Consider the following 26724-nt stretch of genomic DNA (forward strand, 5'->3'; position numbering starts at 1 on the left):
TTCATTTGTAATTTTGGGACATGTAACCTTCAGCGGGAGAAAGGCCTGTCCAAGCGAGACTGCAACTGGCGACACTTATCCATATGTACGCTTAGCTTAGCTATTAGCCTTTATGCACGGTGCTTTGCAATGGTTGTCCTTAGCAAGCCTCCGTAGTGCAGTGGCTTTGCTGTGCTTTATTTAGAATTGTGTTGCGGTTTCTGTCACCCTCTTGGGGTCAGAAAACTTCCCTTACTGCAGCTTTAAGCTGATGTCTGTCTGATGTGACTTGATAGGTGGCATGCTGATGTAGCCAGGTAGTCTGAGCAGTCATTATAAAAAAGAACAAAGTCATCAGACAGGTATGACATTATTAGAATAACTACTCCCCTCAGTTATTATGTTCCATTTGCGCTCCCTAGTGGCGTAATTGAGAGAGGCATGTGAGCATGCGTCAACAAGTTTTTTCTTTTTTTTTTCTTCTTGCTGAGACCGGCACGAGCAAAATGACTGCGCCAGTAGGTAGCTCTTGTGCAGAAAGTTGGAACGATCTAATCACTTTGATTGAAGTAGAAACTAGCAACGATAAATGAGAGATTCTTGAAAGCTGAAAGAGAAGTTACATAACAGCCACGGAGCTGCCGACTCGTCCAAACGGCGTTTGTTATCGAATATTCCGGTGAGTTAGCTGTTAGCTAAAAAAGCGAATTAGCACTGGTTGTTGCTAACCTTGATGATTGTTGCTTAGTCATATGTTAAAAAAACCAGTCGGGATTAGCTAATAACCTGATGAAGCTATTATTGGTATGGTTTCACTTGAATGTGTTGAATACTATTCATTTAGAAAAAAATATTAAGTTAGTGGTTGGTTAATTCAGCTACAGGCAGCACCAATCAATGTTTTATATGTTTTCTGTCTTTTCGTCGTGACAGTTAGGTTCTTGGTAAGCTAGTTCATTAAGCTGGACAGATAAGACTAACGGAAGTGTGTCCTGAGTCGGACACTTTTTTGCTAACATTCTATTAAAATTTTGCTTTAACTACTGTTATAAACGATCATGTAATGTTTCCAACTAGTTTAATGGTGTAAAAGTCAAGTATAACCTATTACCTTTCTAACCATATATTGTTTTAATCATTTACTTTAGATTTGTCTTTACCAGAGTCGGAAAAAGGACGCTATCGCCGGTCATTTAGCTGCGCGCTAGGCTTGTCCTGAGTCGGACACCCCTCTCTTCACGCTGTAAACACTACGCGCTGCTGATTTTGCAGGGCCTTTAGGTTGTTCCTGAGTCAACCAAGTCTACATCAATTATGAAAAAACATCCGGCACCGTACTTCCGTCCTTCACAATAAGATAACATGCTTCAACAACTCAAAATAATACAGTTAAGGCTCCTTAATTTCGATTTTGCTGCGTTACCGCCACCTGCTGGATGTTTTGTTAAACTCTCTTCTAAGTTTGATCACTTACAAAATACCAGCTGATGCATTAAATTGAGCAATTATACACTCATACATATGTACATACAGTATAACAATTGCCAGTAACACACACAAGAGTATTTATGGCAGGACTATAAACATAAGTGTTAATGACTAAAATGGTAATGTCTGAATCAAAGACAAATGACTATAACAAATGATGGAAAAGATTAAAGCAATTTTTTGATAAACATAAAACATTTATTGATAAACATAAAATAGACAGGACAAAAAATTCAAATAAAAATAAATAAATAAATAAGACAAACAAAATCAAACGTCAAGACACCAAAAACACCAAAAGTCCTCGTCGTTGTCGTCGTCCAGCTCCTCCTCCCAGCCTACACAAATGGCATGGAACCATTTGTGACAGTTGTCACACTGGACCCACGACACCAATCCCTCCGAATTCTGCGGAGGGTCAGGTTTCCTGCACCGGCCACACCGCCAAACAGTCGGCTCCTGCCTTGTTTTCCCAGCGGTGTGACCTATTCACACACAAAAAAATTGTAAGAAAATTGCCTGATTATCATGTGTTGGCATGCAAAGACAGTCAACATGAAGTACACTACCGGTGGATGTCATGGGTCCAGCAGACAAGGAGGAGCTGGACTACAAGGACACCAAAGCCTGGTTGGAGGCTGTAAAAATAAGAGACAAAGCTTAGACATGTCTTGTTTATTCTTCATCAAGGCTACTGTCACCAACATGTTTAAATGTTGTTTGTTTTTACAGATTATATAAAGGATTTACTTTGGGAGGGAGAGGAAGAAATTTGGGACCCCCGGAGGCCACATCCTGATGCTGAAGGCTCTAAAAGAATAATAATATTTTATATTAAAACATGAAAATACATACTCCCAATAACGTCTGTGCATCACAGTAGTTCTTACATTTCGATATTTAAATTCAATTAAATGCACAGTCAAATGTAAAATAGATATGATTTACCGTCCGCTTGTCCAGCAGGAGATGGGGGATGGTGTTGATGTTCCTGAGCAGGCAGGCTCGTTGGGGATGGTGTGCCGCTGGGGGCAGGCAGCCGGGGACCGTGGGAGGCACAAGAGGGGGCCAAGGGGGTTGAGGGACCGACGATGGGAAGGCCGGAGCTGGTGGCTGGAGCAGCCCCGAGGGACGTTCTGCGGCTGGGGCGGGAGCCGCCAGGCAGGGTAGAGGAAGTGGCTGCCGGGCTGGTGTCTTCGGCCCGCTGCTGCTCTCGGTCTCGTCTGGCCAGAGCTTGGGCCTCCCGCCTTGCAGCGCGGTCCTCCGCCTCCTCGATGGCGTCGGACATCTCCTGAGCCGTTAGGATCCTGGCCTTGGTGGTGTTCCTCCTGACCTTGCCGGTGTTGCGGGCGTAGTTGATTTCGGCCAGGAGGTGGGCCAGGTCTGCTGTTATCTGGCCTGATGCTACCAGGGGATGGGTGAGGTAAGGATTGGCAGGTGGAGGGGGAGGTGGATTCTGGGTATTGGGGACAGGGGGTGGGCTCAGGGGATGGGGGGCAGGGGTAGGATGAGTCTGGGCCGGGGTTGTTGTGGCAGGTGGGCTTGGGGGTGGGGCAACTGGGGATAGGGGAGGTTGGATGGGGTGGGTAGCATCAGGCGTGGCCCAGGAAGATGCCGATGGGGTTGGCGGAGGTGGTGAGGAGGTCCCACGCCGCGGCCCGGACGGCATGACCCGAGACCAGTCAATGGCCGTCGGGTCCAGAGGGTAGAGGCCACACCTCCTGAACCCAGCCACCACCACTCTCCGATCCTTCAGCCTCTGGTATGAGTCCCTAAGGACCCTTGAAAACTCTTTCTTGGAAACCAAGAAAGAGTGGCTCACAGCCGACAGATCTCCTGTAAGACCAGAGAAATCTGCCTTCAAGGGTCCAAAGAAACTCACATCCAGTGGCTGCAGGATGTGAGATGTGTGTGGCGGCAGGCACAGGAGAATGACCCCCTCCCTCTGTGCCGCCCGGACCAGCTCTGGATCCAGGTGGGACTGGTGTCCGTCCATGATCAGCAGCAGCGGGCGCTCCTGGGCGGCGAACTTCAGGAAGTGCCCGACAAACCACTTCCTAAACAGCTCACTGTCCATGTACCCTGCCTGCGACTTCCCGTAGAGGGCATCAGGGACCCCTTCCTTGTTATAGGGGCCCCCTGGATATCCCCCCTTGTAGATGACAAAAGGGGGGACATCCTCCCCAGCCGCATTGAAACAGGCCAGGACGGTGATGTGGTCCCTGGTTCCCTGGGCCTGTCTGTATGCATGTTTCGTCCCTCGGGGCACGATGACCTTTCTCCTCATTGAGTCCAGCCGAAACCCCGTCTCGTCGCAGTTGTAGATCTGACGGGGTTTCTCCCTCAACCCGTGCTCCTCCAGGGTGGCAGTGAGGAGCCTGAAATATTCATTTATGGGCCCCCTCTTGGCACAGGATGCCCTCCCACGGTCAATTATGTCTGGGGTCCGGGCAGTGAGGCGATGGTGGTGCCGTTCACGGAAGTTGATCCACCACGTCTGGCCAACCGCAGTCTTCCTGTTGTTTGGGTGGCGGTAGTTGTGAATGGCCAGAGCGTGGGCCAGGATCTGAGGCTTCGTCAGTGGAAACCCATGACTGGCAGAATACAAACAGTACTCCACCAGGGAATTCTCATCTTCAGGGGCGAGAAGTGGCCTCTGACCATGGACACAGCCAGAGGCCACCCTTCCACTGACTCGGTCGCTCAGGCTGGACTTCGGGACCCCAAACCGCTTGGCTGCCTGCCTGCAAGTGAGCCTGCCTGCTTCCACCTCCTGCTTGGCCTGTTCCATGGCCTCCGGGGTCCACTTCCTCGTCTTCCTCTCCCTCTTCTTAATTTGCCGGATGTTTGGCATCTGTAAATTGATATAAATTTTTCAGATGCCATGTCAGAAATAAACTCAAAATTACGTCTACAGGCACATTGCATGCCTTGAATAAGGTTGAAAAATTTTATAAATTCTATAAATTGCCATATCACCATTCATAGACATGTATATTTACCTTAAACCGAAGCAGCATTTAAATTTCTATATCCACCTTTACTTTTAACATCTTGATGCTCCTGTAAAAAAAAATCCCTCTCTCTCTCTCTCTCACTCACTCACACACACACACACACACACACACACACACACCTTATCTAACTTACTTTCTCTTTCTGTGGTCCTCACTGTTAGTCTCTTTTCTCCTTCCTTTTGCTCCTTGTCTTCTTCTCTTTCTTTCTTTCTCCTGTCCTCTTGCCTTTCTTTCTTTCTTTCTTCTCTGTCCTCTTGCCTTTCTTTCTTTGTTTCTTTCTGTCTCCTGTCCTCTTGCCTTTCTTTCTTTCTCCTGTCCTCTTGCCTTTCTTTCTTTCTTTTCTGTCCTCTTGCCTTTCTTTCTTTCTTTCTTTCTTTTCTGTCCTCTTGCCTTTCTTTCTTTCTTTCTTTTCTGTCCTCTTGCCTTTCTTTCTTTGTTTCTTTCTGTCTCCTGTCCTCTTGCCTTTCTTTCTTTCTTTTCTGTCCTCTTGCCTTTCTTTCTTTCTTTCTTTTCTGTCCTCTTGCCTTTCTTTCTTTCTTTTCTGTCCTCTTGCCTTTCTTTCTGTCTCCTGTCCTCTTGCCTTTCTTTCTTCTCTGTCCTCTTGCCTTTCTTTCTTTGTTTCTTTCTGTCTCCTGTCCTCTTGCCTTTCTTTCTTTTCTGTCCTCTTGCCTTTCTTTCTTTCTTTCTTTTCTGTCCTCTTGCCTTTCTTTCTTTGTTTCTTTCTGTCTCCTGTCCTCTTGCCTTTCTTTCTTCTCTGTCCTCTTGCCTTTCTTTCTTTGTTTCTTTCTGTCTCCTGTCCTCTTGCCTTTCTTTCTTTTCTGTCCTCTTGCCTTTCTTTCTTTGTTTCTTTCTGTCTCCTGTCCTCTTGTCTTTCTTTCTTTCTTTCTTTTCTGTCCTCTTGCCTTTCTTTCTTTCTTTCTTTTCTGTCCTCTTGCCTTTCTTTCTTTCTTTCTTTTCTGTCCTCTTGCCTTTCTTTCTTTCTTTCTTTTCTGTCCTCTTGCCTTTCTTTCTTTCTTTTCTGTCCTCTTGCCTTTCTTTCTTTCTTTCTTTTCTGTCCTCTTGCCTTTCTTTCTTTCTTTCTGTCTCCTGTCCTCTTGCCTTTCTTTCTTCTCTGTCCTCTTGCCTTTCTTTCTTTGTTTCTTTCTGTCTCCTGTCCTCTTGCCTTTCTTTCTTTTCTGTCCTCTTGCCTTTCTTTCTTTGTTTCTTTCTGTCTCCTGTCCTCTTGCCTTTCTTTCTTCTCTGTCCTCTTGCCTTTCTTTCTTTGTTTCTTTCTGTCTCCTGTCCTCCGTCTTTCTTTCTCCTGTCCTCTTGCCTTTCTTTCTTTCTCCTGTCCTCTTGCCTTTATTTCTTTCTTTTCTGTCCTCTTGCCTTTCTTTCTTTCTTTCTTTCTTTCTTTTCTGTCCTCTTGCCTTTCTTTCTTTCTTTCTTTTCTGTCCTCTTGCCTTTCTTTCTTTGTTTCTTTCTGTCTCCTGTCCTCTTGCCTTTCTTTCTTCTGTCCTTTTGCCTTTCTTTCTTTCTCTCTTCTCTGTCCTCTTGCCTTTCTTTCTTTCTCCTCTGTCTTCTTTTGCCTAACCCTAACCCACACAAGAGCACAAAGTATGTCAAATCTATTCAATTTTGGTTTTACATGTGGTCAACTCATATATATATATATATAAATTATTTATTTGTATTATTATTATTAATTAACATTACATTGAAGGTTTATCTATATAATCAACCTTTCTGATCACAAGAGCTGGCTGGCTTCAACACATACACACACACACTCTCCCGCACACACACACACACACACGTTATTTTCATTTTAAATCATGGTGCATAAAATATACGTGATCTAGACAAACTTTAGAACAACTAAAACAACTTTTTAAAATCCTCTGTTAAAATATCTCTCATGTCTACTGTCATGTTGTAGATATCAGATAAATAACTGCATTTGAGATGTGATTCTTTGTTCTTTGTTGAAATCTTTCCCGCGGCGACAACTTTTTTTTCTAGACAGCCCACTTTTCTGCCCCCCTCCAACTGGACTACAGATTATGTCATTCAATGTCCTACATTTTCATTGGTTAGACAAAGCAGTGTAAAGCTAGCTACCAAATTCATTCATATGAGTGCAGGGTTTAGCCATTACAGTGAAAAAACAGACACTACTTGTAGGAGTAAAAATCGTCGCCCAAGCGCGTTCTTACGGCTTTCTCGGCTTTCTCTCATCAAAATCACTTTCCTAAAGTAATTGGACATTTAAATGTCCATGTATTCATATGAAATTTGACATATAGATTCTTAGATATGTGTAAATTCACTCCACTTACACTAGGTGGCGATCGGTGTCTTCAAATCCCCGCGAAAAGACCGGAAAATGCGTCAGAGTGCGTCAATCCGGATGTGTCCGACTTAGGACAATAGCAGCGGAGGGTGTCCGACTCAGGACACAGTGACGTTAAGTTCTAAGCTAAAATGTGTAAGTGAAATGTTGTTAAAAGGTACAGTTATTGAGATGTGTAAGGATATTATGTATTGGTGTCCTGAGAAGAAACACAAGTGAACTGTTGATATGGACAACTGAGTGATTACTGGTTTTTTGTTGAGACTATACTACAGACAGAACTGTGCTGCTTGAGCTGCCGTCATCCACTGCCTCCTGGTTCCATCTCCATCGTCACCATCTTCTCACCGCTCACTGGATCTTCGCCGCCATCGTCATCTTCAATCTTCATCTCCACTACTCATCAGATTCAACCTTCTTCATCTTCTCCATCCTCTTGGGAGCCAGGATGGACAGTTTTCCTTGCTAAGGGTGGTGGTAGGAACTTCAATGCATCAAAAACTCAAACCAGGGTTGAACAAACATAAAGCCTGATTTCATAGTCCCTTGGTTATTTCTATGAAAGTATAGACTGTTTCATTTTGAGATCTCGTTTTATTTTATTTTTTTTGTTGTTCTTGTTGGGCCTCAACATTTAAAAATTGTGGTCGAATGTACACTGGGTTTGAACCTAAATTGCATAGCTAAGATTGGTTGCCATAGTGAATAATTTAGTTAACCATATTAGGTTCTCTGTGGAAATTGATTATAATTTAGTCAATACTAGGAATTTTGTGCAATTTTGTTTCATGCCCAAGATGTGTACGAGTTTATTGTATTATTGTAGCAAATTGGGAAGTGTATGTACGGTAAATGAAAGAACATATGCAAGGTTATTGTTCTAACTGAAGGAAATAAGACAGGAAAAGAGAAACAATAATACACTACAGTTAAACATAAATGTATTTGGTTGTTGGTGTGAGTTATTAAGGAAAGGATTGAGTAATGTCATTGAGCGCTTCACTACTTCACCATATGCCCGTCTCCTCTTAGAACCTAGACCTTTAGATCTACCTGCAAACTAGGCGACACGCGCGCTAGTAGGTTACACTGACAAGGACTTGCTTCACAGCAAAGGAGCACATCATCAAGCTTATTTATGGGGTAAAATGGCATTTTCCTATTCCTTTTCCATTGAGTAAATGCTTCACCTAAAACCACTGCTACAGCCTACTGACTGCAGATAGAGTGAGTGAGAATCCACAGACCAGCAACTGGCCAATGAGAGCAGTAGTGTTACTACTCTGTGGGTATGATTTTGTATTATTATTAGAGTGACACACTCGGCCGCTGTGGTTTTAGTTAAAGCATTTACTTAATGGAAAAGGAATAGGAAAATGAATAAGCAAATGAAAAACTAAAAGATAAATTTAAATGTATTTTTAAAAGCCATTTTGCAAATGAAATTATAACTTGAGTGACATATTTGTGGATTACAGAAAGTATTATGAAATCATATTTTTAATTGACCAATTTAATTTCCCATACTATTATAAGAGGTTTAATTGACACATTTAAATCCATTTTAATTAGTAATTTAATAAATTGTTTGACTTATTTCTCTTTTAATTAATCAGTTATTTTAAAATACTTCAATGAGAGCTCTGCAGCTATTACTTTTAGCATAGCACTCTCGGTGCTCGTGCTTTAAGTAGAAGAGTTGTCTAATGGTAAAGTATGGTCCAAAATGATTTGTGAAAAGGAAAAATAATATGAAAATGAATAAATAAATGAGCAAATGAATAAATAGCATTTTGCAAATTGATTTCTAAATGCATTTATTTGTCCATTTAACTGTTTTATAAATAGCTTTATTAAAGGTCCTATATGTAACTTTTACAAACTTTTTACATGTATAAATCGTTTTTTATTGCCAATGTGTGAACGGGTTGTAACGTAACTTAAAAAATGAGACCTCAGCCGACTGCCTGTAACAGTGTGTAAAGCTACATTCTATGTGAAGGACTCGGGACGTTTTTTCCGGGAGATTCCAACGGATGTGACGTTATGCGCGCTCCCGTGGCTAGTCTCTTCAGCTTCACTACTTCTATAGCTTGCTTGCTCGTAACGTAATACTTTCTGAGTGGATATGTTAGTTGGCTAGCTTGTCAAATCACTTCACCAGCTAACGTGATCCATGATACTAAGTTATGTAGCTATTATGACAAATAGTGTTGATTTTAGCCAACAATAAATGATGTAACGTTATAAAGCAAAGGTGTATAACGATTGCCTTCTACTAGCCAAGAGCGATGCAAGGCAGCAGCGCACACGGGACAAGTTTGCCTTCAGGGCTTTCTGGTAGAAAGCCTTAGGGTAACCCTAACCCCTACCTAAACCATAACTGTGGATTTCTGTCAGAAAGGCTTTCTGGCAGAAAGCCCTGAAGGCAAACTTCTCTCGTGTGCGGCAGCGGCGGCCAAATAACGTTATCTAACTGTACACAAAGCTATGCTAAGGTTAGCCAGCTAGCTGTAACTTAGCTACCCTGCATGGATCTGGCGTTTGTACAGTGAACTACAATGCTGATTTACAGTAACGGTGAAATAAACAATGGTAAGCTGTAATGACACAGCAAGGTGAACTACAGTCATTCAGGAAATGATGAATACATATAACGTTACATATTCCGTGTAGTTCACTAACAGTTAGCGTTATTGCAGATAACAGATAGCGACATTGCTGAGCCTCACGGTGAAACTATTGCTGTTTTCACATATGAAAACTGGCTAGCAAGCTAACGCCGACCTATAATGTTATAAATACAGCCAATGTAACGTTATCACCCGACAAAGTTCACACATAATCAGAGTTCCTCCTCACAAAAACACAGCACTGAAAACATACTTAACGTACATATAACTTCAATTAATAGCCCGAGAGCGAGAGAGAGAGAGATGGTCGAGCGAGCTAGAGAGAGAGAGAGATGGTCGAGCGAGCTAGAAAGTGAATGAAGAGAGGGGGGCGGTAGTAGCGAGAAAGCCGGTGAATCAGAGAAATAAAACGTTATTTTCTGATTGAAAAAAAGAAACTGCTTCCTCATCTATCAACATGATGCCGCCTGTCCATCACGTTCATATGGTCACTGTTTTGGCCGATACACAGGAGCAACAGGATGCTGACTGCAGTTACCTTAACGGCCACAGGTGTCACTAATAACAAGCATTTTCTGAATCTTACAAACAGTACCTTTAAATGGCTCATTTAAAAGCATTTTTATTAATCAGTTTATAAATTGTTTTTCTCTTTTAATTAATTACTGATAATCACTGTAGTAGCCTATAATAATTGTTGTGGCACACGCGGTGGTTCATCAGGGACTACAGTCGTGTGGTAGCCCCCTCTAACCCAACTTACCTCCACTGCCACTCCCTTTTCCTGGACACCTGAGGCGGAGGCTGCCTTCGCGGAGCTAAAGAGACGCTTCACGTCAGCCCCTGTGCTCATCCATCCAGATCCCTCACGGCAGTTCACCGTGGAGGTGGATGCCTCCAGCTCGGGGGTGGGGGCGGTGCTCTCCCAGCGTTCCGGCGCCGACCAAAAACTTCATCCATGCACCGCCTTCTCCCGTCGGTTGTCTCCAGCTGAGAGGAATTATGATGTAGGCAACCGGGAACTGCTGGCCGTCAAGCTCACCCTGGAGGAATGGAGGCACTGGCTAGAGGGGGCCGAACACCCATTCATCGTTTGGAGTGATCATAAGTACTTGGCCTATATCCAGACAGCTAAATGCCTCAACTCCCGCCAGGCTCGCTGGGCATTGTTCTTCGGTCGGTTCTCATTCACTCTCACCTATCGTCCAGGATCCCGGAACCTTAAACCCGACGCCCTCTCCCGCCAGTTCTCCTCCGAAGAATCCCCTTCTGACCCTAACACCATCCTTCCTCCTCAGGCAGCGCTTCTGGTGGCCCACCATTGCTGCTGACACTCAGGCCTTCGTCAATGCTTGCACAGTGTGTGCTCGTGCCAAGACCTCCCACCAACCGTCGGCGGGTCTGCTCCGTCCCTTGCCGGTTCCAAGTCGTCCATGGTCCCACATCGCCATTGATTTTGTCACCGGGCTCCCACCATCCGAAGGTAACACAACTATACTCACCATTGTAGACCGGTTTTCCAAAGCAGTGCATTTTTTGGCTCTTCCTAAGCTCCCTACAGCCCTGGAGACTGCCAACCTCCTGGTGCGTCACGTATTCCGCCTCCATGGGATTCCTGCGGATATCGTGTCTGACCGCGGCCCTCAGTTCATCTCCCAAGTTTGGAAGTCCTTCTGCCAAGTCCTTGGAGCCACGGTGAGTCTGTCCTCTGGTTTCCGTCCACAGACTAACGGCCAGGCGGAGCGAGCTAACCAAGATCTGGGGGCGGCACTCCGTTGCGTGGCTTTCAAGAATACTTCCTCCTGGAGCACCCACCTGTCGTGGATAGAATACGCGCACAACTCCCTTTCAAGCGCCGCCACAGGTATGTCACCCTTCGAGTGTGCCATGGGTTTTCAGCCCCCTTTGTTTCCAGTACAGGAGGAGGAAGTCTCCGTTCCTTCAGTCCAAGCTCACCTTCGTCGGTGCCGGAAGGTCTGGAAGGATGCACGTGCCGCCCTGCTTCGCTCCGCCGACCGCAATTGGCGCATTGCTGACCGCCGTCGGATTCCAGCTCCCGACTACCAACTGGGAGTTGGTGCGCCGTCGGGGCCGAGGCTACCAGTACCTGGTGGACTGGGAGGGCTATGGACCTGAGGAGCGCAGCTGGGTTCCCCGCTGGAACATTTTGGACAAGTCTTTGGTTCAGGACTTTCACCGTGCGCATCCTGACAAACCCGGTGGGTCGCCTGGAGGCGCCCATTGAGGGGGGGGTACTGTTACGGTTGTGGTCATACCCCTTGTTGTTCCTAGTGTTTCTTTGTGTCTCCCTTCCTTGTGTTTCCCTGTCTGTCTCCATGTTTTGTATGTGTTCCTTGTGGACGTGGTTTCCCGGGCTCCCGGCTCAGCAGCTCATCACCAGTCAGCGCACCTGCCATCAATTATCTCATCAGCCTCAGTATATCTACCCTGGTCCCTCATCCACTCGTCGCCAGATTGTCTTCTCCACCACCGTGGTAGATAGCCGAGGCCGTTCTACTGATCTTGTGAATTTCTCTGTGTATGTTTCTTGCATTTAACCTGAATCTCCTGTGTCCAGGATCGCTACTCTCCAGCCTGACTTTGTGCCTGTTCCACCGTCTGCCCACCAGCTGCCTCCGGCCTTTCTCTGGCACCCAGCCTGCCTCGCTCCACGCTCACACCGGGACTCATCCACCATCCACCCGCCAGCAACCTCCGGCCCTCCTGGACGCCGAGCCTGCCTCACTCCACGCTCACGCCGCAATTCATTCATTGTGCAATAAACCGTTTCTTAACTTCATCCCTTTGTCTGTGTCCTGCGCTTGGGTCCGACTCCAGTTCGTAACACGCGGCTCTCCACAGACAGCTGTCTTCCAATGGGAAACATGGGGGGCATGATTATAATATAAATATTTTAACAAATTTACATTATTGTTATTGCAATTTATGTATTGGATAATAAGAAATCCTAAGATGACCTAATTAGTATTGTAGCTTTGAAAGATTTTATTCTGTTTTTATTGGAGAGGGACACTAATTTGCACAACTTCTGTAGAACGGCCCATATAATTCATCGTATGCGCTTTAAAAAGTTGTTTCTTAAAAATGACAAGCAACGAAAATTAAGGAGTGCAAAAGTCAGGGCCTTAGTGACCTTAAAATATTCATGTGACCATAGAACAATCATGAAGGAGTGAGTCTTAGGAAAAGAAATAGAGTAAGTAGAGAGGGGAAATCACTCAGTGGGAAGACGGGTTTTCATTCTACAGCAAGCCTGGTGGAACCATCAACAAAAGATAATTTTTAACCAAAATGATACTTCATTTATAATTGGTGCATCTTAAGGGCAGAAGATGAGAGTAAAATTAATAGTATGTTGCTGTTCGGAATGGAAATATTGGAAATATGGAAATATTGGAAATGTTGGAAAATAATTTCACTTTTGAGTCCTGGATAGTTCTCTTAATGGAGACTGTATGTCATTGTTTTATCACTCTACTGATTTCACAAAACCTATGAGATCAATGTTCTAGTCATCTGATAATTACCCATCAGTTGATTGCATCAGCAGTTGGATGCCTTAAGCTAAGAGACAGTTATACCAGGAGTGTTTCATGGGAGCATGTGACACAAGAAACCTGTACTTGTGGGACAGTAATCCCACAAGTACAGTGGAAAGATATATATGACAGGTTTCTCAATGTTGAGGCATTTGCTGTCTTTACTGCAGTGAACACTTGACATTGTCTGAGGTGAGTCTGAGGTTACTTTCAACAACTTTTACCAAACATTTAAACCATGTATTTCTTCATTATATATTTTTTTTGTTTTCTATTATGCAAACAGGAGAGGCTGTGATGGGCCATGAGCACCAGGCTGCTACTATATTCAATGCGACATTTGCTCGTCCTGCGAAGTTCTATATCAATGGTTTTTCCAACATCCCTCACGTTAAGTATTACTATGTATTCCTGTGTTTTGTTTATGCTGTGTCTGTTCTTGGGAATGGATTCCTTATCTCAGTCATCTACCTGGTCAAGACTCTTCATACTCCTAAATACATGATTGTCTTCAACCTGGCTTTGACAGACTTGTGTGAGAGCACTGCCCTTATCCCAAAGCTGTTGGACACTTTTCTGTTTGATAGGAGATACATTGTCTATGAGGCCTGCTTAAGTTATATGTTTTTTGTTTTGTTCTTTGCAAGTATGCAGTCATGGACACTCCTTACCATGGCATATGACAGATTTGTAGCAATTTGCTTTCCTCTATGGTACCATGCTATTGTGACTAAACCAGCTATTGCTGCTATTCTGATGTTTGCATGGGGTTTCTTGTTGAGTTTATTAGCATTCTGTGTTAGCCTTATAGATCGTCTCTCCTTCTGTAGATCTTTGGTGATTAACAGTTTCTTCTGTGACCATGCACCCACATATAAACTTGCTTGTAATGACACTTCTTTAAATAACATAATGGCATATGTCGTTTTTATCCTACTCCTCTGTATTCCTCTTATATTGATCGTAATCACATATATTTGCATTGCCATAGCATTGTTTAGGATTGCATCAGGCGAGGAACGAGTCAAAGCTCTGAAAACCTGTACTTCTCACCTGATCCTAGTGGCTATTTTCTTCCTACCAATAGTGAGCACTAATATAGCTTCAGTGACCACTTACATCCACCCTAATGCCAGGATCATAAACTCCTCCTTGACACACACCATACCATCTTTGCTCAATCCTATTGTATACTCTTTAAAGACAGAAGAAGTACTAAGCTCTATTAAGAAGCTTTACAAAAGAAATAGACTTAGTAACACAGCACCAAGCAAACAGTTAATGTAGGCTTAACACAGTAAAAAATCGAAATGGCTCAGCAAAGTTGTCCAAAAAAGGTGAACTGTGTGTGAACTCCTAAGTGTTGACACACATAAAGGAGAGTTTCAATTAGATAAATGTGCCATTTAATAATTTATTATACATTTATAATGACATCAAATAAGAACTGAAATTGTATTTTACATTAATTACTTTCCATTTATGTTGCTGTATAACAAGAGTTGAAGTAGTTTAAGTTAGTAGAGGATCAAAAAACAAAACATAAAAAACATTTTCTTGGTATTTTGATTTTGAAGACATGATTTTTATTTTATATTTCTGATACCATTTTCTAATTTTCAAATTCACAAAAAAAAGAACAATCGCTAAATTATATTTCAGGGTCAGACTAAGAAAAATATTCATGTCTGATTTTTCATTATGTGCACAAGAGAGGCTCTCTGAAATTATGAGAACATCTGACAAGCTGACTCTCAGATGCTATTACTGCACTGCCACACTAGAGTGCAATGTAGCCTGCACCAGAAAAAATTGAGGCCATTACAGACTCTGTAACTGAGTCAGATTTCAATGTAATTGTCAAAGGGCGATAACAGCTTAAAGTAAAATTAAATAAAACCAGAATAGGCAACTTGAATATTTAAGAGCAAGTATACACTCTTGAATTGTGCACATGCATGTACACACAAAATCAAACCAACATGAGGACTGATATTACTACGTCCAGATGCATAAAACAATGAATTAAAAGAATGGCTTAACAATCCTGTCTTTGTAGGTTTCTTACATATTGACCATGCAGCCAGCAGGGAATACTTCCCATTAATCCATTGTTATTGAGATTTTATTGAGATTGATGGTAAGCTTGGAAAATATTGGGTAAGATGTGTGTACCTATAGGTACAGAAAACGTGTAGTACAAGTGTGGTGGAAATGAGTGTACCTTTGATCAGAGCGGATGAGCCCTCTGGAAATGCCATAGGCCTGATTCTATGAAACATCGGTGACAGAAGGTGATACCCTCTACACATGATACCCTCCCTCTCTCCTTAATTAAACATCCAAGCCAAGCTTTCATGCAGGTGCTCATACTTGTTTAATAGCATGAAGGATAATTATACCAGATCCTGTTAACTGGTAAAAAGAGAAAGTATGGCATTGTGTTCAGCTGTGAGCAGAGTCTGTGGAGTTTGTCCGCTGCTTCATCAGCTGTTCTTTCCGTGCCTTCTGGAACGTCGCCATGCAGTCTTTGAACGTCTGGACCTGACTCTGGCACCGGCGCCAGTCCTGCTGCTCGGCCATGCACTCCTGCACGGCGTAGTGTAGCTCAGCACAGCCGGTGCGCGATATCATCCGGTCCACAGGGTCATCCTCATCCTCACTTCGGCTGCGATTATGAGGTGAGGGGGATGCCATCCTGTTTCACTGTAGGGAGTGAATCAGTCAGCCAGACAGTCAGCCCGGGGACAACAAGGGACATGCAGTTTCGCCTAACGTTACCTCCATATTTTGCGGTACCAACAAGCAAAGAAGCTAGTCAATACCAGGTTACCAAGGTGATTTACAATATAGCTGACTAACTATGGTGGCTACAATTAAGGTACAAGTCTTTAAGCAGCAATAAATCACATATAGGCTGTACCTCACAAGATATAAAAGTCACGGTTAGCTAACGCTAACACTAACTTAACTCTAGTTTATCAAGAATGTGGCTAGCATGTTAACTTTATCTAACGTTGACAAGAGTAATGCTTATACTTTGCTATCTTTCGATCGCACCTTTGCTGCTGTAGGCGAATCTGCCTGTCAGGCTGCCAAAGTTAGGTTTCAGTAACTTGCATAACTACGCGCTTTCGATAACCAGCCGTGCAGTTTACATGGGGGACACATTTGAGGAAAGGACGAAAGCGTAACCTTAAAACAGGTTCGATCGTCCCGATATTAGTTCCGTTGTTTGTAGCCAGGGCTAGATTGGATATTGAGGGCTGAGATTAACTCGACTATTTGCTCAATTAAAATGTTGTTAAACCAGCTGCAGTAGTATCCTCCTAACGGTGTATCACAACGATATTTGCATTTTACCAAATCAGATTCGGGTGCTCGACATAGTTTTCTGCGCTTGTATGCACGCGTGTACATCCGCATCAAACGGAAACCTGTGGGGTGAAAAAGCCTGAGAGTATTGCACATGTACCCCTGGCCTTCCTTTTTTACTATAGAATAGTAACAATGTTCAGGACACGTGTCATTGACCCTTCAATTTTAGTGTATAGTGTACTGTTTGTGAAAGTAACTGCAAAATTTGGTTTTGCTGGAAATCAGTTGGCGAATTAATAAAGGCAAAGTAGCAACAAATTGAACGACTAGAACTCCAGCAGCTCTCCATAGCTATTGTGGATAGCGATTTCTAACTTTCCCAATGCTCTAAGACCGTTTTATACCTTGCAGTTACATAGGCCAGTGATGTTGCCATAAGCACTTGCACTGTATTCATGTAGCCACTAGAGAGCAGGCAACTCACTTTCTTACCATTCTGCAATCTATGTCTCATCATTCATGGACCCCTTTACACTAGGTCTGAAATTCATACATTCATATATGGAATCCAGTAAATTCATATATAGTTTTAATACATTTTGTGTAACAAGTTCTAAAAGATAGGGGAGAGTCACATCTTCTTTCTTCATCTGTTTTTCTGACTACCATTAATAACAATACGATTTGAGCTATTCTCCAGCTCTTGAATAGAATATTAAGAAAATGTGCACTGAAGTATATAAGGATTTTTTTCAGCATCACAATGTGAGCTGCAGATTTAGAAGAACATTTTGGTCCTCACTTACACGCAAAAAAATGGCAGGTATTGTGTTATATCTCAAAAATAACCTCAAATTATTTATCATGGAAATCACTGAGTTTGGTGACACATGATTTGTTACAGTAGCATCTTGAAAACTGGAAATTAAGTGGTGAAATCATTGTCATAAACTTCAAGATTCCAATACACTGCCAAAACATGTGACTCATGTTATACTTGCTGTAAAGAAGTAACATTTTGGAAGTATCAAATTGGTTAAAATGCATTAAATCTGGAGGAAACCAATGGTAGACAAGAATATGTATAACAATAGCCAATACATATTGCAGGTTCATTAGGTCCCGAAGCAATGGCTGAAACTGGTTTAGGTGCAGGCACCTGCTATGCTACAGTGTGTAGAGACAATAATTTTTATCTGTGACCAGATATAAGGTACACAGGCATGAGTAGTATACACATTAATGCAGGACATCTATTCAGAAAAATGTGTTATAGTTGTATATATAAAACATGTTTTAATGTTGATCCACAACATGGTTTTTAATATTACATAGAAGTGCACTTTTCTGCTCAAAACTCAAAGCCTCATTTCTTGTTGCTCTGTGGACATCGTGAAAGCATGTTTAAATTGTAATTGATTGGTATTATCGCAACATCTTTTGCTTTGCTGAAGTCAAAAATTGGATTTGAATTTGAAAGGTGAAACATGGTGTAATGGACAAACAAGGTGGGAAAGCATAGCTTACTTCATTACATCATTTGGTTAATTAGTGTGTTTGCTTCAGCAAGAACACTCAAATTCTTTTACTTTCTTCTTTATTTTTTTTAAAACATTTACTCTGAAAGCAATTTGAGACAATTATTGAACATGAGCAAAATCTTAGACAGATGGAGGATAAAATAATAAACTTTGAAATGGCAATGCAATTTGTTCATCCTCCTCCAAATAAATGTTCCATAACATGATCACAATACATGATTTCAGGGATCTGGACACACAACTAAAGGGGATATCATGAGGTCTGCTGCCAAGATTAGAAATAACTTAAACAGGAAATCATGGTTCATCTGCTTTAAGAGTGGCTCTTAACCAAGTTTGATCCAGTGATCTGATCCTAGCTAATGTAGGCCTACTAGAGTGATTATGTAGTAGTTTTTATCATTTAAATTCCTCACCAGACAAATATCACATTACTGAACAGCTATTATAGCTCGACAGGGGGAAATGAGTTTTGGAAATTCCATTATCATAATTAGAAATAAGCTCATCACAAATTGCTTCCCACTTTGTCCCCACACCTGACAAGCACAAATGACAAAATACACAAAAATAATTAAATAGGCATAAAAATATATCCCACACAAATAAGAAAATTACCTTTTGAGCAGAGTAATAATGAGGATATCATTTATTCTTATTCTGATTTTATTCAATATTATAAAAAATAATTAAATTAGACTTTTAAATATCGATGCTGCTATGTCACAGTACATGAGATACTGTACGACTGTTCTCGTTTCCTTCAAACACAAAATAAATGTTACTGCAAGTATCAGATCAAGGGATGTATAGTGCAAACTCGCCTGCAGTAGCCTATCATGGAGATAGAAAGCTTGACAATAAAGGCCAGAACAGTCATAAAACCCGTGTGTAATTAATAAGCATTACTAGGTGCCACTGCTGAGACACAATAAAAATCAAGTAAAATAATCTTAAAAAATAGCAATAATAAATATATTTTTCCTGAAGTTAAAACAGTCTTTGATGACAAGACCTTGTCGAGAGGACCACTGCCATAAATATTAATAAACTTGCAAAACGTAACTTCACAAATCAACCTTTGTTCAGCGACATTTAAAGTCAGACACAATTAACAAGAATTAACAACGGACAGACAGAGAGATGAGCTCAGGTGTGCATTTTCAAGGCTTTGTTAATTTTACACAAATTTTGAGGCACTTGAGTAGCCTATATGCCTACATGTTTTTAGCAATGTCACCTACTTACTGTATATAGCCTACGCATTTTTTATAGCAACATAATTGCTGTTATTGAGGTCACCTAGTGTTAGAGCTCACCCAGCTGAACTGGTGACACTTTGACACCAATGTACACCTTGTCTATTCACATTAGTAAGGTCGACAATATGCTGTTTTATAGGCTCACAAAGTAGGATCATATGCAAACAAATAAATAAATATATGTTAAATAAATGCTAAAACCATCCCTCAACAAGTTAACAAATAGCCTATTTTTGTACCACACTGTACCCGAGTTTGACTGTTGGCTTCATGTTTAAAAACCTTTAAGATTCCTTTAAATAGGCCTGGTGGGTGAGACATTGTTGCTAATTTTTATTTTCCTGACCAGCGCAAGGGCTCCGGTTTTGATCTCTTTGGTTTTCAAGGAGTACACGATGGGATTGATGCAGGGTGGGATGCAGGAGGACAGCGACAGGCTCAGGACACGATGGTCCGGGTTAATGAGTCGCAGATGAAACCCGATCATGAAAATGGAGAGAAGAGGAATGTAAAATATAGCAACAAGGATGAGATGCTCAACGCAGGTGGCCAGAGCTTTCACCCGACTTTGCAATGATTTCATGCTGAACACAGTCACCAGGATGCTGAGATACGACAGAATAATGAAAATCAAGGGGCCTCCGAGGACCAATAAACTGAAAACAGAGGACAAGGACCACTGCAAAGTGTAATCATTACAGGCGAGTCTAAATACAGGCGCATAGTCACAGAAGTAGCTGAACACTTTAACAGAATTGCAAAAGGAGAGTCGAGTAATTATTGACGTGCAAAACGCTGTTGTTCCCAGAGAGTAAGACCAGGTCAGCCCGACTATACAAGACATGCTCCGCAGTGTGTTGATTGAGTGCTGACGCAGAGGGAAACATATCGCGATCAACCTGTCATAAGCAAGTATAGCAAGCCCAAGTGATTCCAACGTCACGAAAGAATAATAGACAAACATCTGTACCAAACATAAATTGAATGGAACGAAATTGTCCTTAACGAGAAATGTCTTGATCATGCCGGGAATAATGCAGGTGTTCAGGATCAAATCAATCACTGCGAGGTTGCCAACAGCCAAAAATTTGGGAGTGTGTAAACTGTGGTTAAAGGCAATCACGTAGATCACCAAAATATTGAACAGTATTGTAACCACATAAACAAACGCTAGAAAGATGAAGTAGAGATTGACGAAGCGTAGCGTCTCAAATCCGATGATATAGAAGCCCGGGGGATGAATGAGAAGTGAGTCGTTAACAACAGTCCTGAGAAAAGACATAGCTGAACTCCGCACCCTGTCTCCCGGAGGACGCTCTCTGGCCCAGGATGTGTAAAAGCTCTCCAGTCTACAGAGGAGGGAAAGCAACATACATTTTCTCGTCAGATACTTTAATGTCAAACTAACACCTCATGCAGACCGCAGGTCTCTAAACCATTATTCAATATGTTTATCCTGGATCTTCATGCCATTTTGTAAAGCACTTTCAAATTTTGCCTGTACATGAGCGGTATAAAGTGTGTTATTATCATTCATTTCAAGCACGTATTAAATGTGCTAAAAGAAAGTGAACGCAGCTCACCTTTTGTTATGCTGACGATCGATTTGCAGTCTGACCTTACGTGATGCTGACTCCAAAAGCACCCACGAAATTCCTGCATCGCTGATCTGTATCCAGTGGAAAATATACTCTCTCCATTGATCTCTAGAGAAAACATACAGGCTTCTAATTAACAACAAGGAAGTATGTCGTAGGCTAATTGTGCAGTACCCTATTATTGAAACTCAGATATGCCATGGAGAGTAGCCTACGCTTAATTTGTCCAAACTTATCCTTTATTTAAAACAAGTAATTATTATTTTGAATAATGATTCACTGATTCTGAACATCTCACGTCTCCTAATCTCAATGACAGCGATGCATGCAAACTAAAGAAAACCTCATTATGTGCCTTTTTTGAAGAGTGGGGCAGCTGCTGAGATGCTTTCAGGACCAAGGACAGCGATTTGATGTAACTGTTGTTGGCCAAGTTTTGGTGAACTACAAAACTGACATGAAATTAGGTCATGAGGAGTCTCAAATGTGTGTGTGTGTGTGTGTGTGAGTGCGTGACAAAAAAAGGCCAGAACAGTCATGTATCATACAACCCCTGACTTTATTGATATTCAAATGAACATGTAATATTATGTGCCACTGCTGAGACAGTAAAATAATCTTGAAAAATATCAGTTTTCCTGAGGTTCGATTAAAATTCGTTGATAATACCTTGTCGAGAGGGAGGACCACTGATTTCACTGATGAACAGAAGGATAACTAAATCTTTTATGAGGTACTGAGCAGTTACATTAAGCCATATATGACAGCATCCCCCAAAGTATAATCCATTTCAAAATGCTTAGAATAGATTCTGTGTCTATATAAAAGAAATATAGGGATACAAAAGAAACTGATATGTATGAATCTCATTTGTTGACCCCTGGGAGTAGAAAAAGTGATTTAAACAATGCAAAACTTAACTTCATATATCAACCTTTGTTTAGAAACATTTGAAGTCAGTTTACCCTCCTCTAAATCCATGAGATGTGCTGTGCGGTCTTAACTTTTGAGTTGAATTTGAAGTCTTTACCTGGTAGCCTCCTGTTCATATTATGCAACCTACACATTTAATCCAGCAGTTGTCTATTCACGCTATAGTAGTGGTTGACAGTATAGGCAAAGTGTTCTTACCCATTAATAACAATCATGACTGAATGATATAGGGGAGACTGGGGATCATTCTAATGTGGAATTAACTGTAACACCCACAGTTTCTTCACAAGGAGGAATTTAGTATCAATTGACAACGCACAGACACTAATCGAGATGAGTTCAGGTGTGCATTTTCATGGCTCTGTTACACAAACACATTGATTTTGAGGTACTTGAGTAGATATATGTTTTTTAGCAATTTCACTTATTTACTGTCCTATATGCCTTCTGTGATGATTGTTTTTATAACAACCTGCAGTTGATGGTTCTGCATTAGTATACTATGCATAATCACTATGTTTTTTTTTTTGTTTTTTTAAAATCCCATCATGAATTCCACTGTGGAAGTTGCAGTCATAATTGCTATTATTGAGGTCACCTAGTGTTACAGCTCACCTAACTGAACTGGTGACTCTTTGACACCAATGTACACCTTGTCCAGGGGCATCATGCAAGCCAAAATTCTGGGGGCGGGCACATTTAGAGCAGGGGGCATGGGGGTCCTTCCGCAGAAAAAGAAAAGAAAACAATGACACAATTTTCTGCAATTTGACAGATATATATTCAAAGACTTTGGGGTGATTATTTTAAAATTTCACTGAATCAGTTTTTGTAACTCAGTAATCTCCCACTTTATATTAGAGTACTGTATATTTATTTAGAGATTTTCATGTCAATTTGTTGTGCTGTTATGGTTATTGAAAATGACACTTATTCACTCACTTCTACACTAGCTCCTACACTACTGCCACTTTATTGAAAAAGAGCTAAAACTTGTCTGCTTCACCCAAACATTTTAAGGGGCATAAATTCACATAAAAATACTATATCCACAATGCAAATTAATTTAGAGAACATAGATAATAAAGCCACAGATGAAAGGAACCTGCCAACATTGTTTGGTTGATTGAACATTGATTGACCTTGATTAGTCTGAAATGATCATATGAAAAAGGGAACAAATCTTTCAATTAGATCTGCATACATTTCCATGAAGGAAAAAGAGCCTATCACTATAAATCTCACCTAAGATAACCTACCTCTTGCACTATCAACCTCCGGACTGAGGACAGGGCAGGGGCTTTCTGTCGTTTTTTTAAAGAATGACGAGATTTTCCTCTGCATCTTGACCTGGAGATATCAAATGGAATTCAGTGTTTTGCTAACTATAACCTGTGATAGTGATGGTAAAAACTATCAGCTCACTGCCATAAGATCCACACAGCTCTCCTTTACCAATATTAAATAGGATGCTATGCTATCACAAGTCACGACTAGCTAGCGAGCCAGAAGGCTAAACAACCGGATTGAGGGATGGCTACTAACTTTAGTCGGTACTACTAGTCAACTATCTTGCTATGCAAACTATGCCTATATTTCTCAAATGCAATTAAGTGTGTATAACTAATTGCATTTGATTTTCACACGTTTGAAAAGGGGATTGATGCTCTACTAACCACATCAGCAACACACCGTTAAAATGTAGCCTATACATCTCCTCCAGCATTGATGCGCAACAGAGTGCTGTGTGCGTGCGAACCCGCTGTTGCGAACCGATTTCATCCTGCAACTTTTGGAAGAAACCAATACCATAGGGAAAGGGGGTGTGTGACTTTTTGAGGTATGAGGTATATGACATAATTAGAAGAATACGTTTGACTCATAATATAAAATGATTATAACTACATATTCTAAAAAAACAAAAACAAATAGTAATAAAATAAAAATATAAAAAAATCCAGATATCAAAAATCTGGTGCGGCACGTGCCCCCCCAGCTTGAATGGGCATGACGCGTCTGATCTTGTATATTCACATTAGTAAGGTGGACAATACTTTGTTTTAGATAAGGTAGGTTTTCAAAGTAGGCTCATATGCAAACAAACCAATAAATATATGTTAAAACCATCCCTGGTCTCCCCTATTCAAACACGACTAACAAGCAAAATAGCCTATTTTCTGTACCACACTGTACCCGAGTTTGACTGTTGGCTTCATGTTTAAAAACCTTTAAGATTCCTTTAAATAGGCCTGGTGGGTGAGAAGTTGTTGCTAATTTTTATTTTCCTGACCAGCGCAAGGGCTCCGGTTTTGATCTCTTTGGTTTTCAAGGAGTACACGATGGGATTGATGCAGGGTGGGATGCAGGAGGACAGCGACAGGCTCAGGACACGATGGTCCGGGTTAATGAGTCGCAGATGAAACCCGATCATGAAAATGGAGAGAAGAGGAATGTAAAATATAGCAACAAGGATGAGATGCTCAACGCAGGTGGCCAGAGCTTTCACCCGACTTTGCAATGATTTCATCCTGAACACAGTCACCAGGATGCTGAGATACGACAGAATAATGAAAATCAAGGGGCCTATGAGGAGCAACAAGCTGAAAACAGAGGACAAGGACCAATGCAAAGTGTAATCATTACAGGCGAGTCTAAATACAGGCGCATAGTCACAGAAGTAGCTGAACACTTTAACAGAATTGCAAAAGGAGAGTCGAGTAATTATTGACGTGAAAAACGCTGTTGTTCCCAGAGAGTAAGACCAGGTCAGCCCGACTATACAAGACATGCTCCGCAGTGTGTTGATTGAGTGCTGACGCAGAGGGAAACATATCGCGATCAACCTGTCATAAGCAAGTATAGCAAGCCCAAGTGATTCCAACGTCACGAAAGAATAATAGACAAACATCTGTACCAAACATAAATTGAATGGAACGAAATTGTCCTTAACGAGAAATGTCTTGATCATGCCGGGAATAATGCAGGTGTTCAGGATCAAATCAATCACTGCGAGGTTGCCAACAGCCAAAAATTTGGGAGTGTGTAAACTGTGGTTAAAGGCAATCACGTAGATCACCAAAATATTGAACAGTACTGTAACCACATAAACAAACGCTAGAAAGATGAAGTAGAGATTGACGAAGCGTAGCGTCTCAAATCCGATGATATAGAAGCCCGGGGGATGAATGAGAAGTGAGTCGTTAACAACAGTCCTGAGAAAAGACATAGCTGAACTCCGCACCCTGTCTCCCGGAGGACGCTCTCTGGCCCAGGATGTGTAAAAGCTCTCCAGTCTACAGAGGGGGGAAAGCAACATACATTTTCTCGTCAGATACTTTAATGTCAAACTAACACCTCATGCAGACCGCAGGTCTCTAAACCATTATTCAATATGTTTATCCTGGATCTTCATGCCATTTTGTAAAGCACTTTCAAATTTTGCCTGTACATGAGCGGTATAAAGTGTGTTATTATCATTCATTTCAAGCACGTATTAAATGTGCTAAAAGAAAGTGAACGCAGCTCACCTTTTGTTATGCTGACGATCGATTTGCAGTCTGACCTTACGTGATGCTGACTCCAAAAGCACCCACGAAATTCCTGCATCGCTGATCTGTATCCAGTGGAAAATATACTCTCTCCATTGATCTCTAGAGAAAACATACAGGCTTCTAATTAACAAGGAAGTATGTCGTAGGCTAATTGTGCAGTACCCTATTATTGAAACTCAGATATGCCATGGAGAGTAGCCTACGCTTAATTTGTCCAAACTTATCCTTTATTTAAAACAAGTAATTATTATTTTGAATAATGATTCACTGATTCTGAACATCTCACGTCTCCTAATCTCAATGACAGCGATGCATGCAAACTAAAGAAAACCTCATTATGTGCCTTTTTTGAAGAGTGGGGCAGCTGCTGAGACGCTTTCAGGACCAAGGACAGCGATTTGATGTAACTGTTGTTGGCCAAGTTTTGGTGAACTACAAAACTGACATGAAATTAGGTCATGAGGAGTCTCAAATGTGTGTGTGTGTGTGTGTGTGTGTGTGAGTGCGTGACAAAAAAAGGCCAGAACAGTCATGTATCATACAACCCCTGACTTTATTGATATTCAAATGAACATGTAATATTATGTGCCACTGCTGAGACAGTAAAATAATCTTGAAAAATATCAGTTTTCCTGAGGTTCGATTAAAATTCGTTGATAATACCTTGTCGAGAGGGAGGACCACTGATTTCACTGTGTGTGTTCACAATGTACTCCTCAGTACATTTCTGATTTGCTCACTGATTATAACCCGATCAGGCCTCTCAGGTCATTAGGCAGAGGTCTTCTAGCTGTACCCAGAATTAGATCCAGGTCTGGTGAGGGTGCCTTCAGTTACTGTGGTCCTGCTCTCTGGAACAAGCTGCCTGCTGACTTGAGGTCCATCACAACTGTGTCCACTTTCAAAAACAAACTAAAAACTTTCCTATTCTCCAAAGCTTATGATTAGCTACTGTGTGTGTGTGTGTGTGTGTGTGTATGTGTGTGTGTGTGTGTGTGTGGGTGTGTGTGTGTGTGTGTGTGTGTGTGTGTGTGTATTCGTATTGTGGCACTTGTTTCTTGTGCAGTTGGTTGCATGTGCGGCTATGTGACGGGGCAGGGGTTTCTGTTTGATTGTGTTGATGTTTTTTGGGTTTTTATTGCTGTGTGGTATGTTTAATATACGTTGGGTGTATGCTTCATTGGTTCAGTTTCTGCATTTTACTCATGCTTATATTCTTATGTTTATGTTGCTCATGTTACCTATATGTTCTCATGTTTTATGCCTGTATTTTTTTGTCTTTCAATGTAAAGCACATTGAGTTTACTTGTAATGAAATGTGCTTTAAAAATAAATTGCCAGTGCCATTGCCATGAGAATACTGGTGGGCTTGTGAGTGTGTGGGCTGGTTGGATGCATCACAATCAATCAATCAATCAATCAATCAATCAATTAATCAATCAATCAATCAACCAATCAATCAATCAATCAATCAGTCAACCAATCAACCAATCAATCAATCAGGAGAAAGTT

At 41.6% G+C, this 26724-nt stretch overlaps 5 protein-coding genes across 5 annotated transcripts; 1 reads left to right on the top strand and 4 right to left on the bottom strand.

The window, feature by feature from the left end:
- Positions 1-1737: 1737 nt before the first annotated feature.
- LOC139648984 (uncharacterized) lies at positions 1738-4321 on the bottom strand. Its single transcript, XM_071525267.1, has 2 exons — positions 2416-4321; positions 1738-1805 (listed from the first exon to the last, which is right to left on the bottom strand). Exons 1-2 carry the CDS (start codon positions 4319-4321, stop codon positions 1738-1740), a joined length of 1974 nt encoding a protein of 657 aa, XP_071381368.1.
- Positions 4322-13306: 8985 nt separating this feature from the next.
- Positions 13307-14296, top strand: LOC139648995 (olfactory receptor 1-like). The gene has a single exon (XM_071525279.1). It carries the CDS (start codon positions 13307-13309, stop codon positions 14294-14296), a length of 990 nt encoding a protein of 329 aa, XP_071381380.1.
- A 113-nt stretch (positions 14297-14409) lies between these two features.
- Positions 14410-16173, bottom strand: coa4 (cytochrome c oxidase assembly factor 4 homolog). The gene is made up of 2 exons (XM_071525268.1): positions 16070-16173; positions 14410-15715 (listed from the first exon to the last, which is right to left on the bottom strand). The coding sequence occupies exon 2, from the start codon at positions 15704-15706 to the stop codon at positions 15455-15457; it is 252 nt and encodes an 83-aa protein (XP_071381369.1). The 5' UTR covers positions 15707-15715; positions 16070-16173; the 3' UTR covers positions 14410-15454.
- A 3252-nt stretch (positions 16174-19425) lies between these two features.
- LOC139648996 (olfactory receptor 1M1-like) lies at positions 19426-20412 on the bottom strand. Its single transcript, XM_071525280.1, has one exon. It carries the CDS (start codon positions 20410-20412, stop codon positions 19426-19428), a length of 987 nt encoding a protein of 328 aa, XP_071381381.1.
- A 3488-nt stretch (positions 20413-23900) lies between these two features.
- LOC139648997 (olfactory receptor 1M1-like) lies at positions 23901-26448 on the bottom strand. Its single transcript, XM_071525282.1, has 2 exons — positions 26434-26448; positions 23901-24857 (listed from the first exon to the last, which is right to left on the bottom strand). Exons 1-2 carry the CDS (start codon positions 26446-26448, stop codon positions 23901-23903), a joined length of 972 nt encoding a protein of 323 aa, XP_071381383.1.
- Between the last annotated feature and the right edge of the window lie 276 nt (positions 26449-26724).

This window comes from Centroberyx affinis, unplaced genomic scaffold (genome assembly GCF_046629955.1).
Source record: "Centroberyx affinis isolate AG114_WGS23_722 - 3 ecotype Tasmania unplaced genomic scaffold, CSIRO-AGI_Caff_v1 ptg001279l_1, whole genome shotgun sequence".
Classification (NCBI taxonomy): Eukaryota; Metazoa; Chordata; class Actinopteri; order Beryciformes; family Berycidae; genus Centroberyx; species Centroberyx affinis.

What these genes read in the sequence shown, in the direction of transcription:
- LOC139648995 (XM_071525279.1), top strand. Translation starts at nt 13,307, where the DNA reads ATGGGCCATGAGCACCAGGCTGCTACTATATTCAATGCGACATTTGCT.
- LOC139648996 (XM_071525280.1), bottom strand. Translation starts at nt 20,412, where the DNA reads ATGTCTTTTCTCAGGACTGTTGTTAACGACTCACTTCTCATTCATCCC.
- LOC139648984 (XM_071525267.1), bottom strand. Translation starts at nt 4,321, where the DNA reads ATGCCAAACATCCGGCAAATTAAGAAGAGGGAGAGGAAGACGAGGAAG. An exon ending in TCCTGCTGGACAAGCGGACG is followed by an intron (nt 1,806 to 2,415) that starts GTAAATCATATC and finishes CCATTTGTGTAG; the next exon opens with GCTGGGAGGAGGAGCTGGAC.
- coa4 (XM_071525268.1), bottom strand. Translation starts at nt 15,706, where the DNA reads ATGGCATCCCCCTCACCTCATAATCGCAGCCGAAGTGAGGATGAGGAT.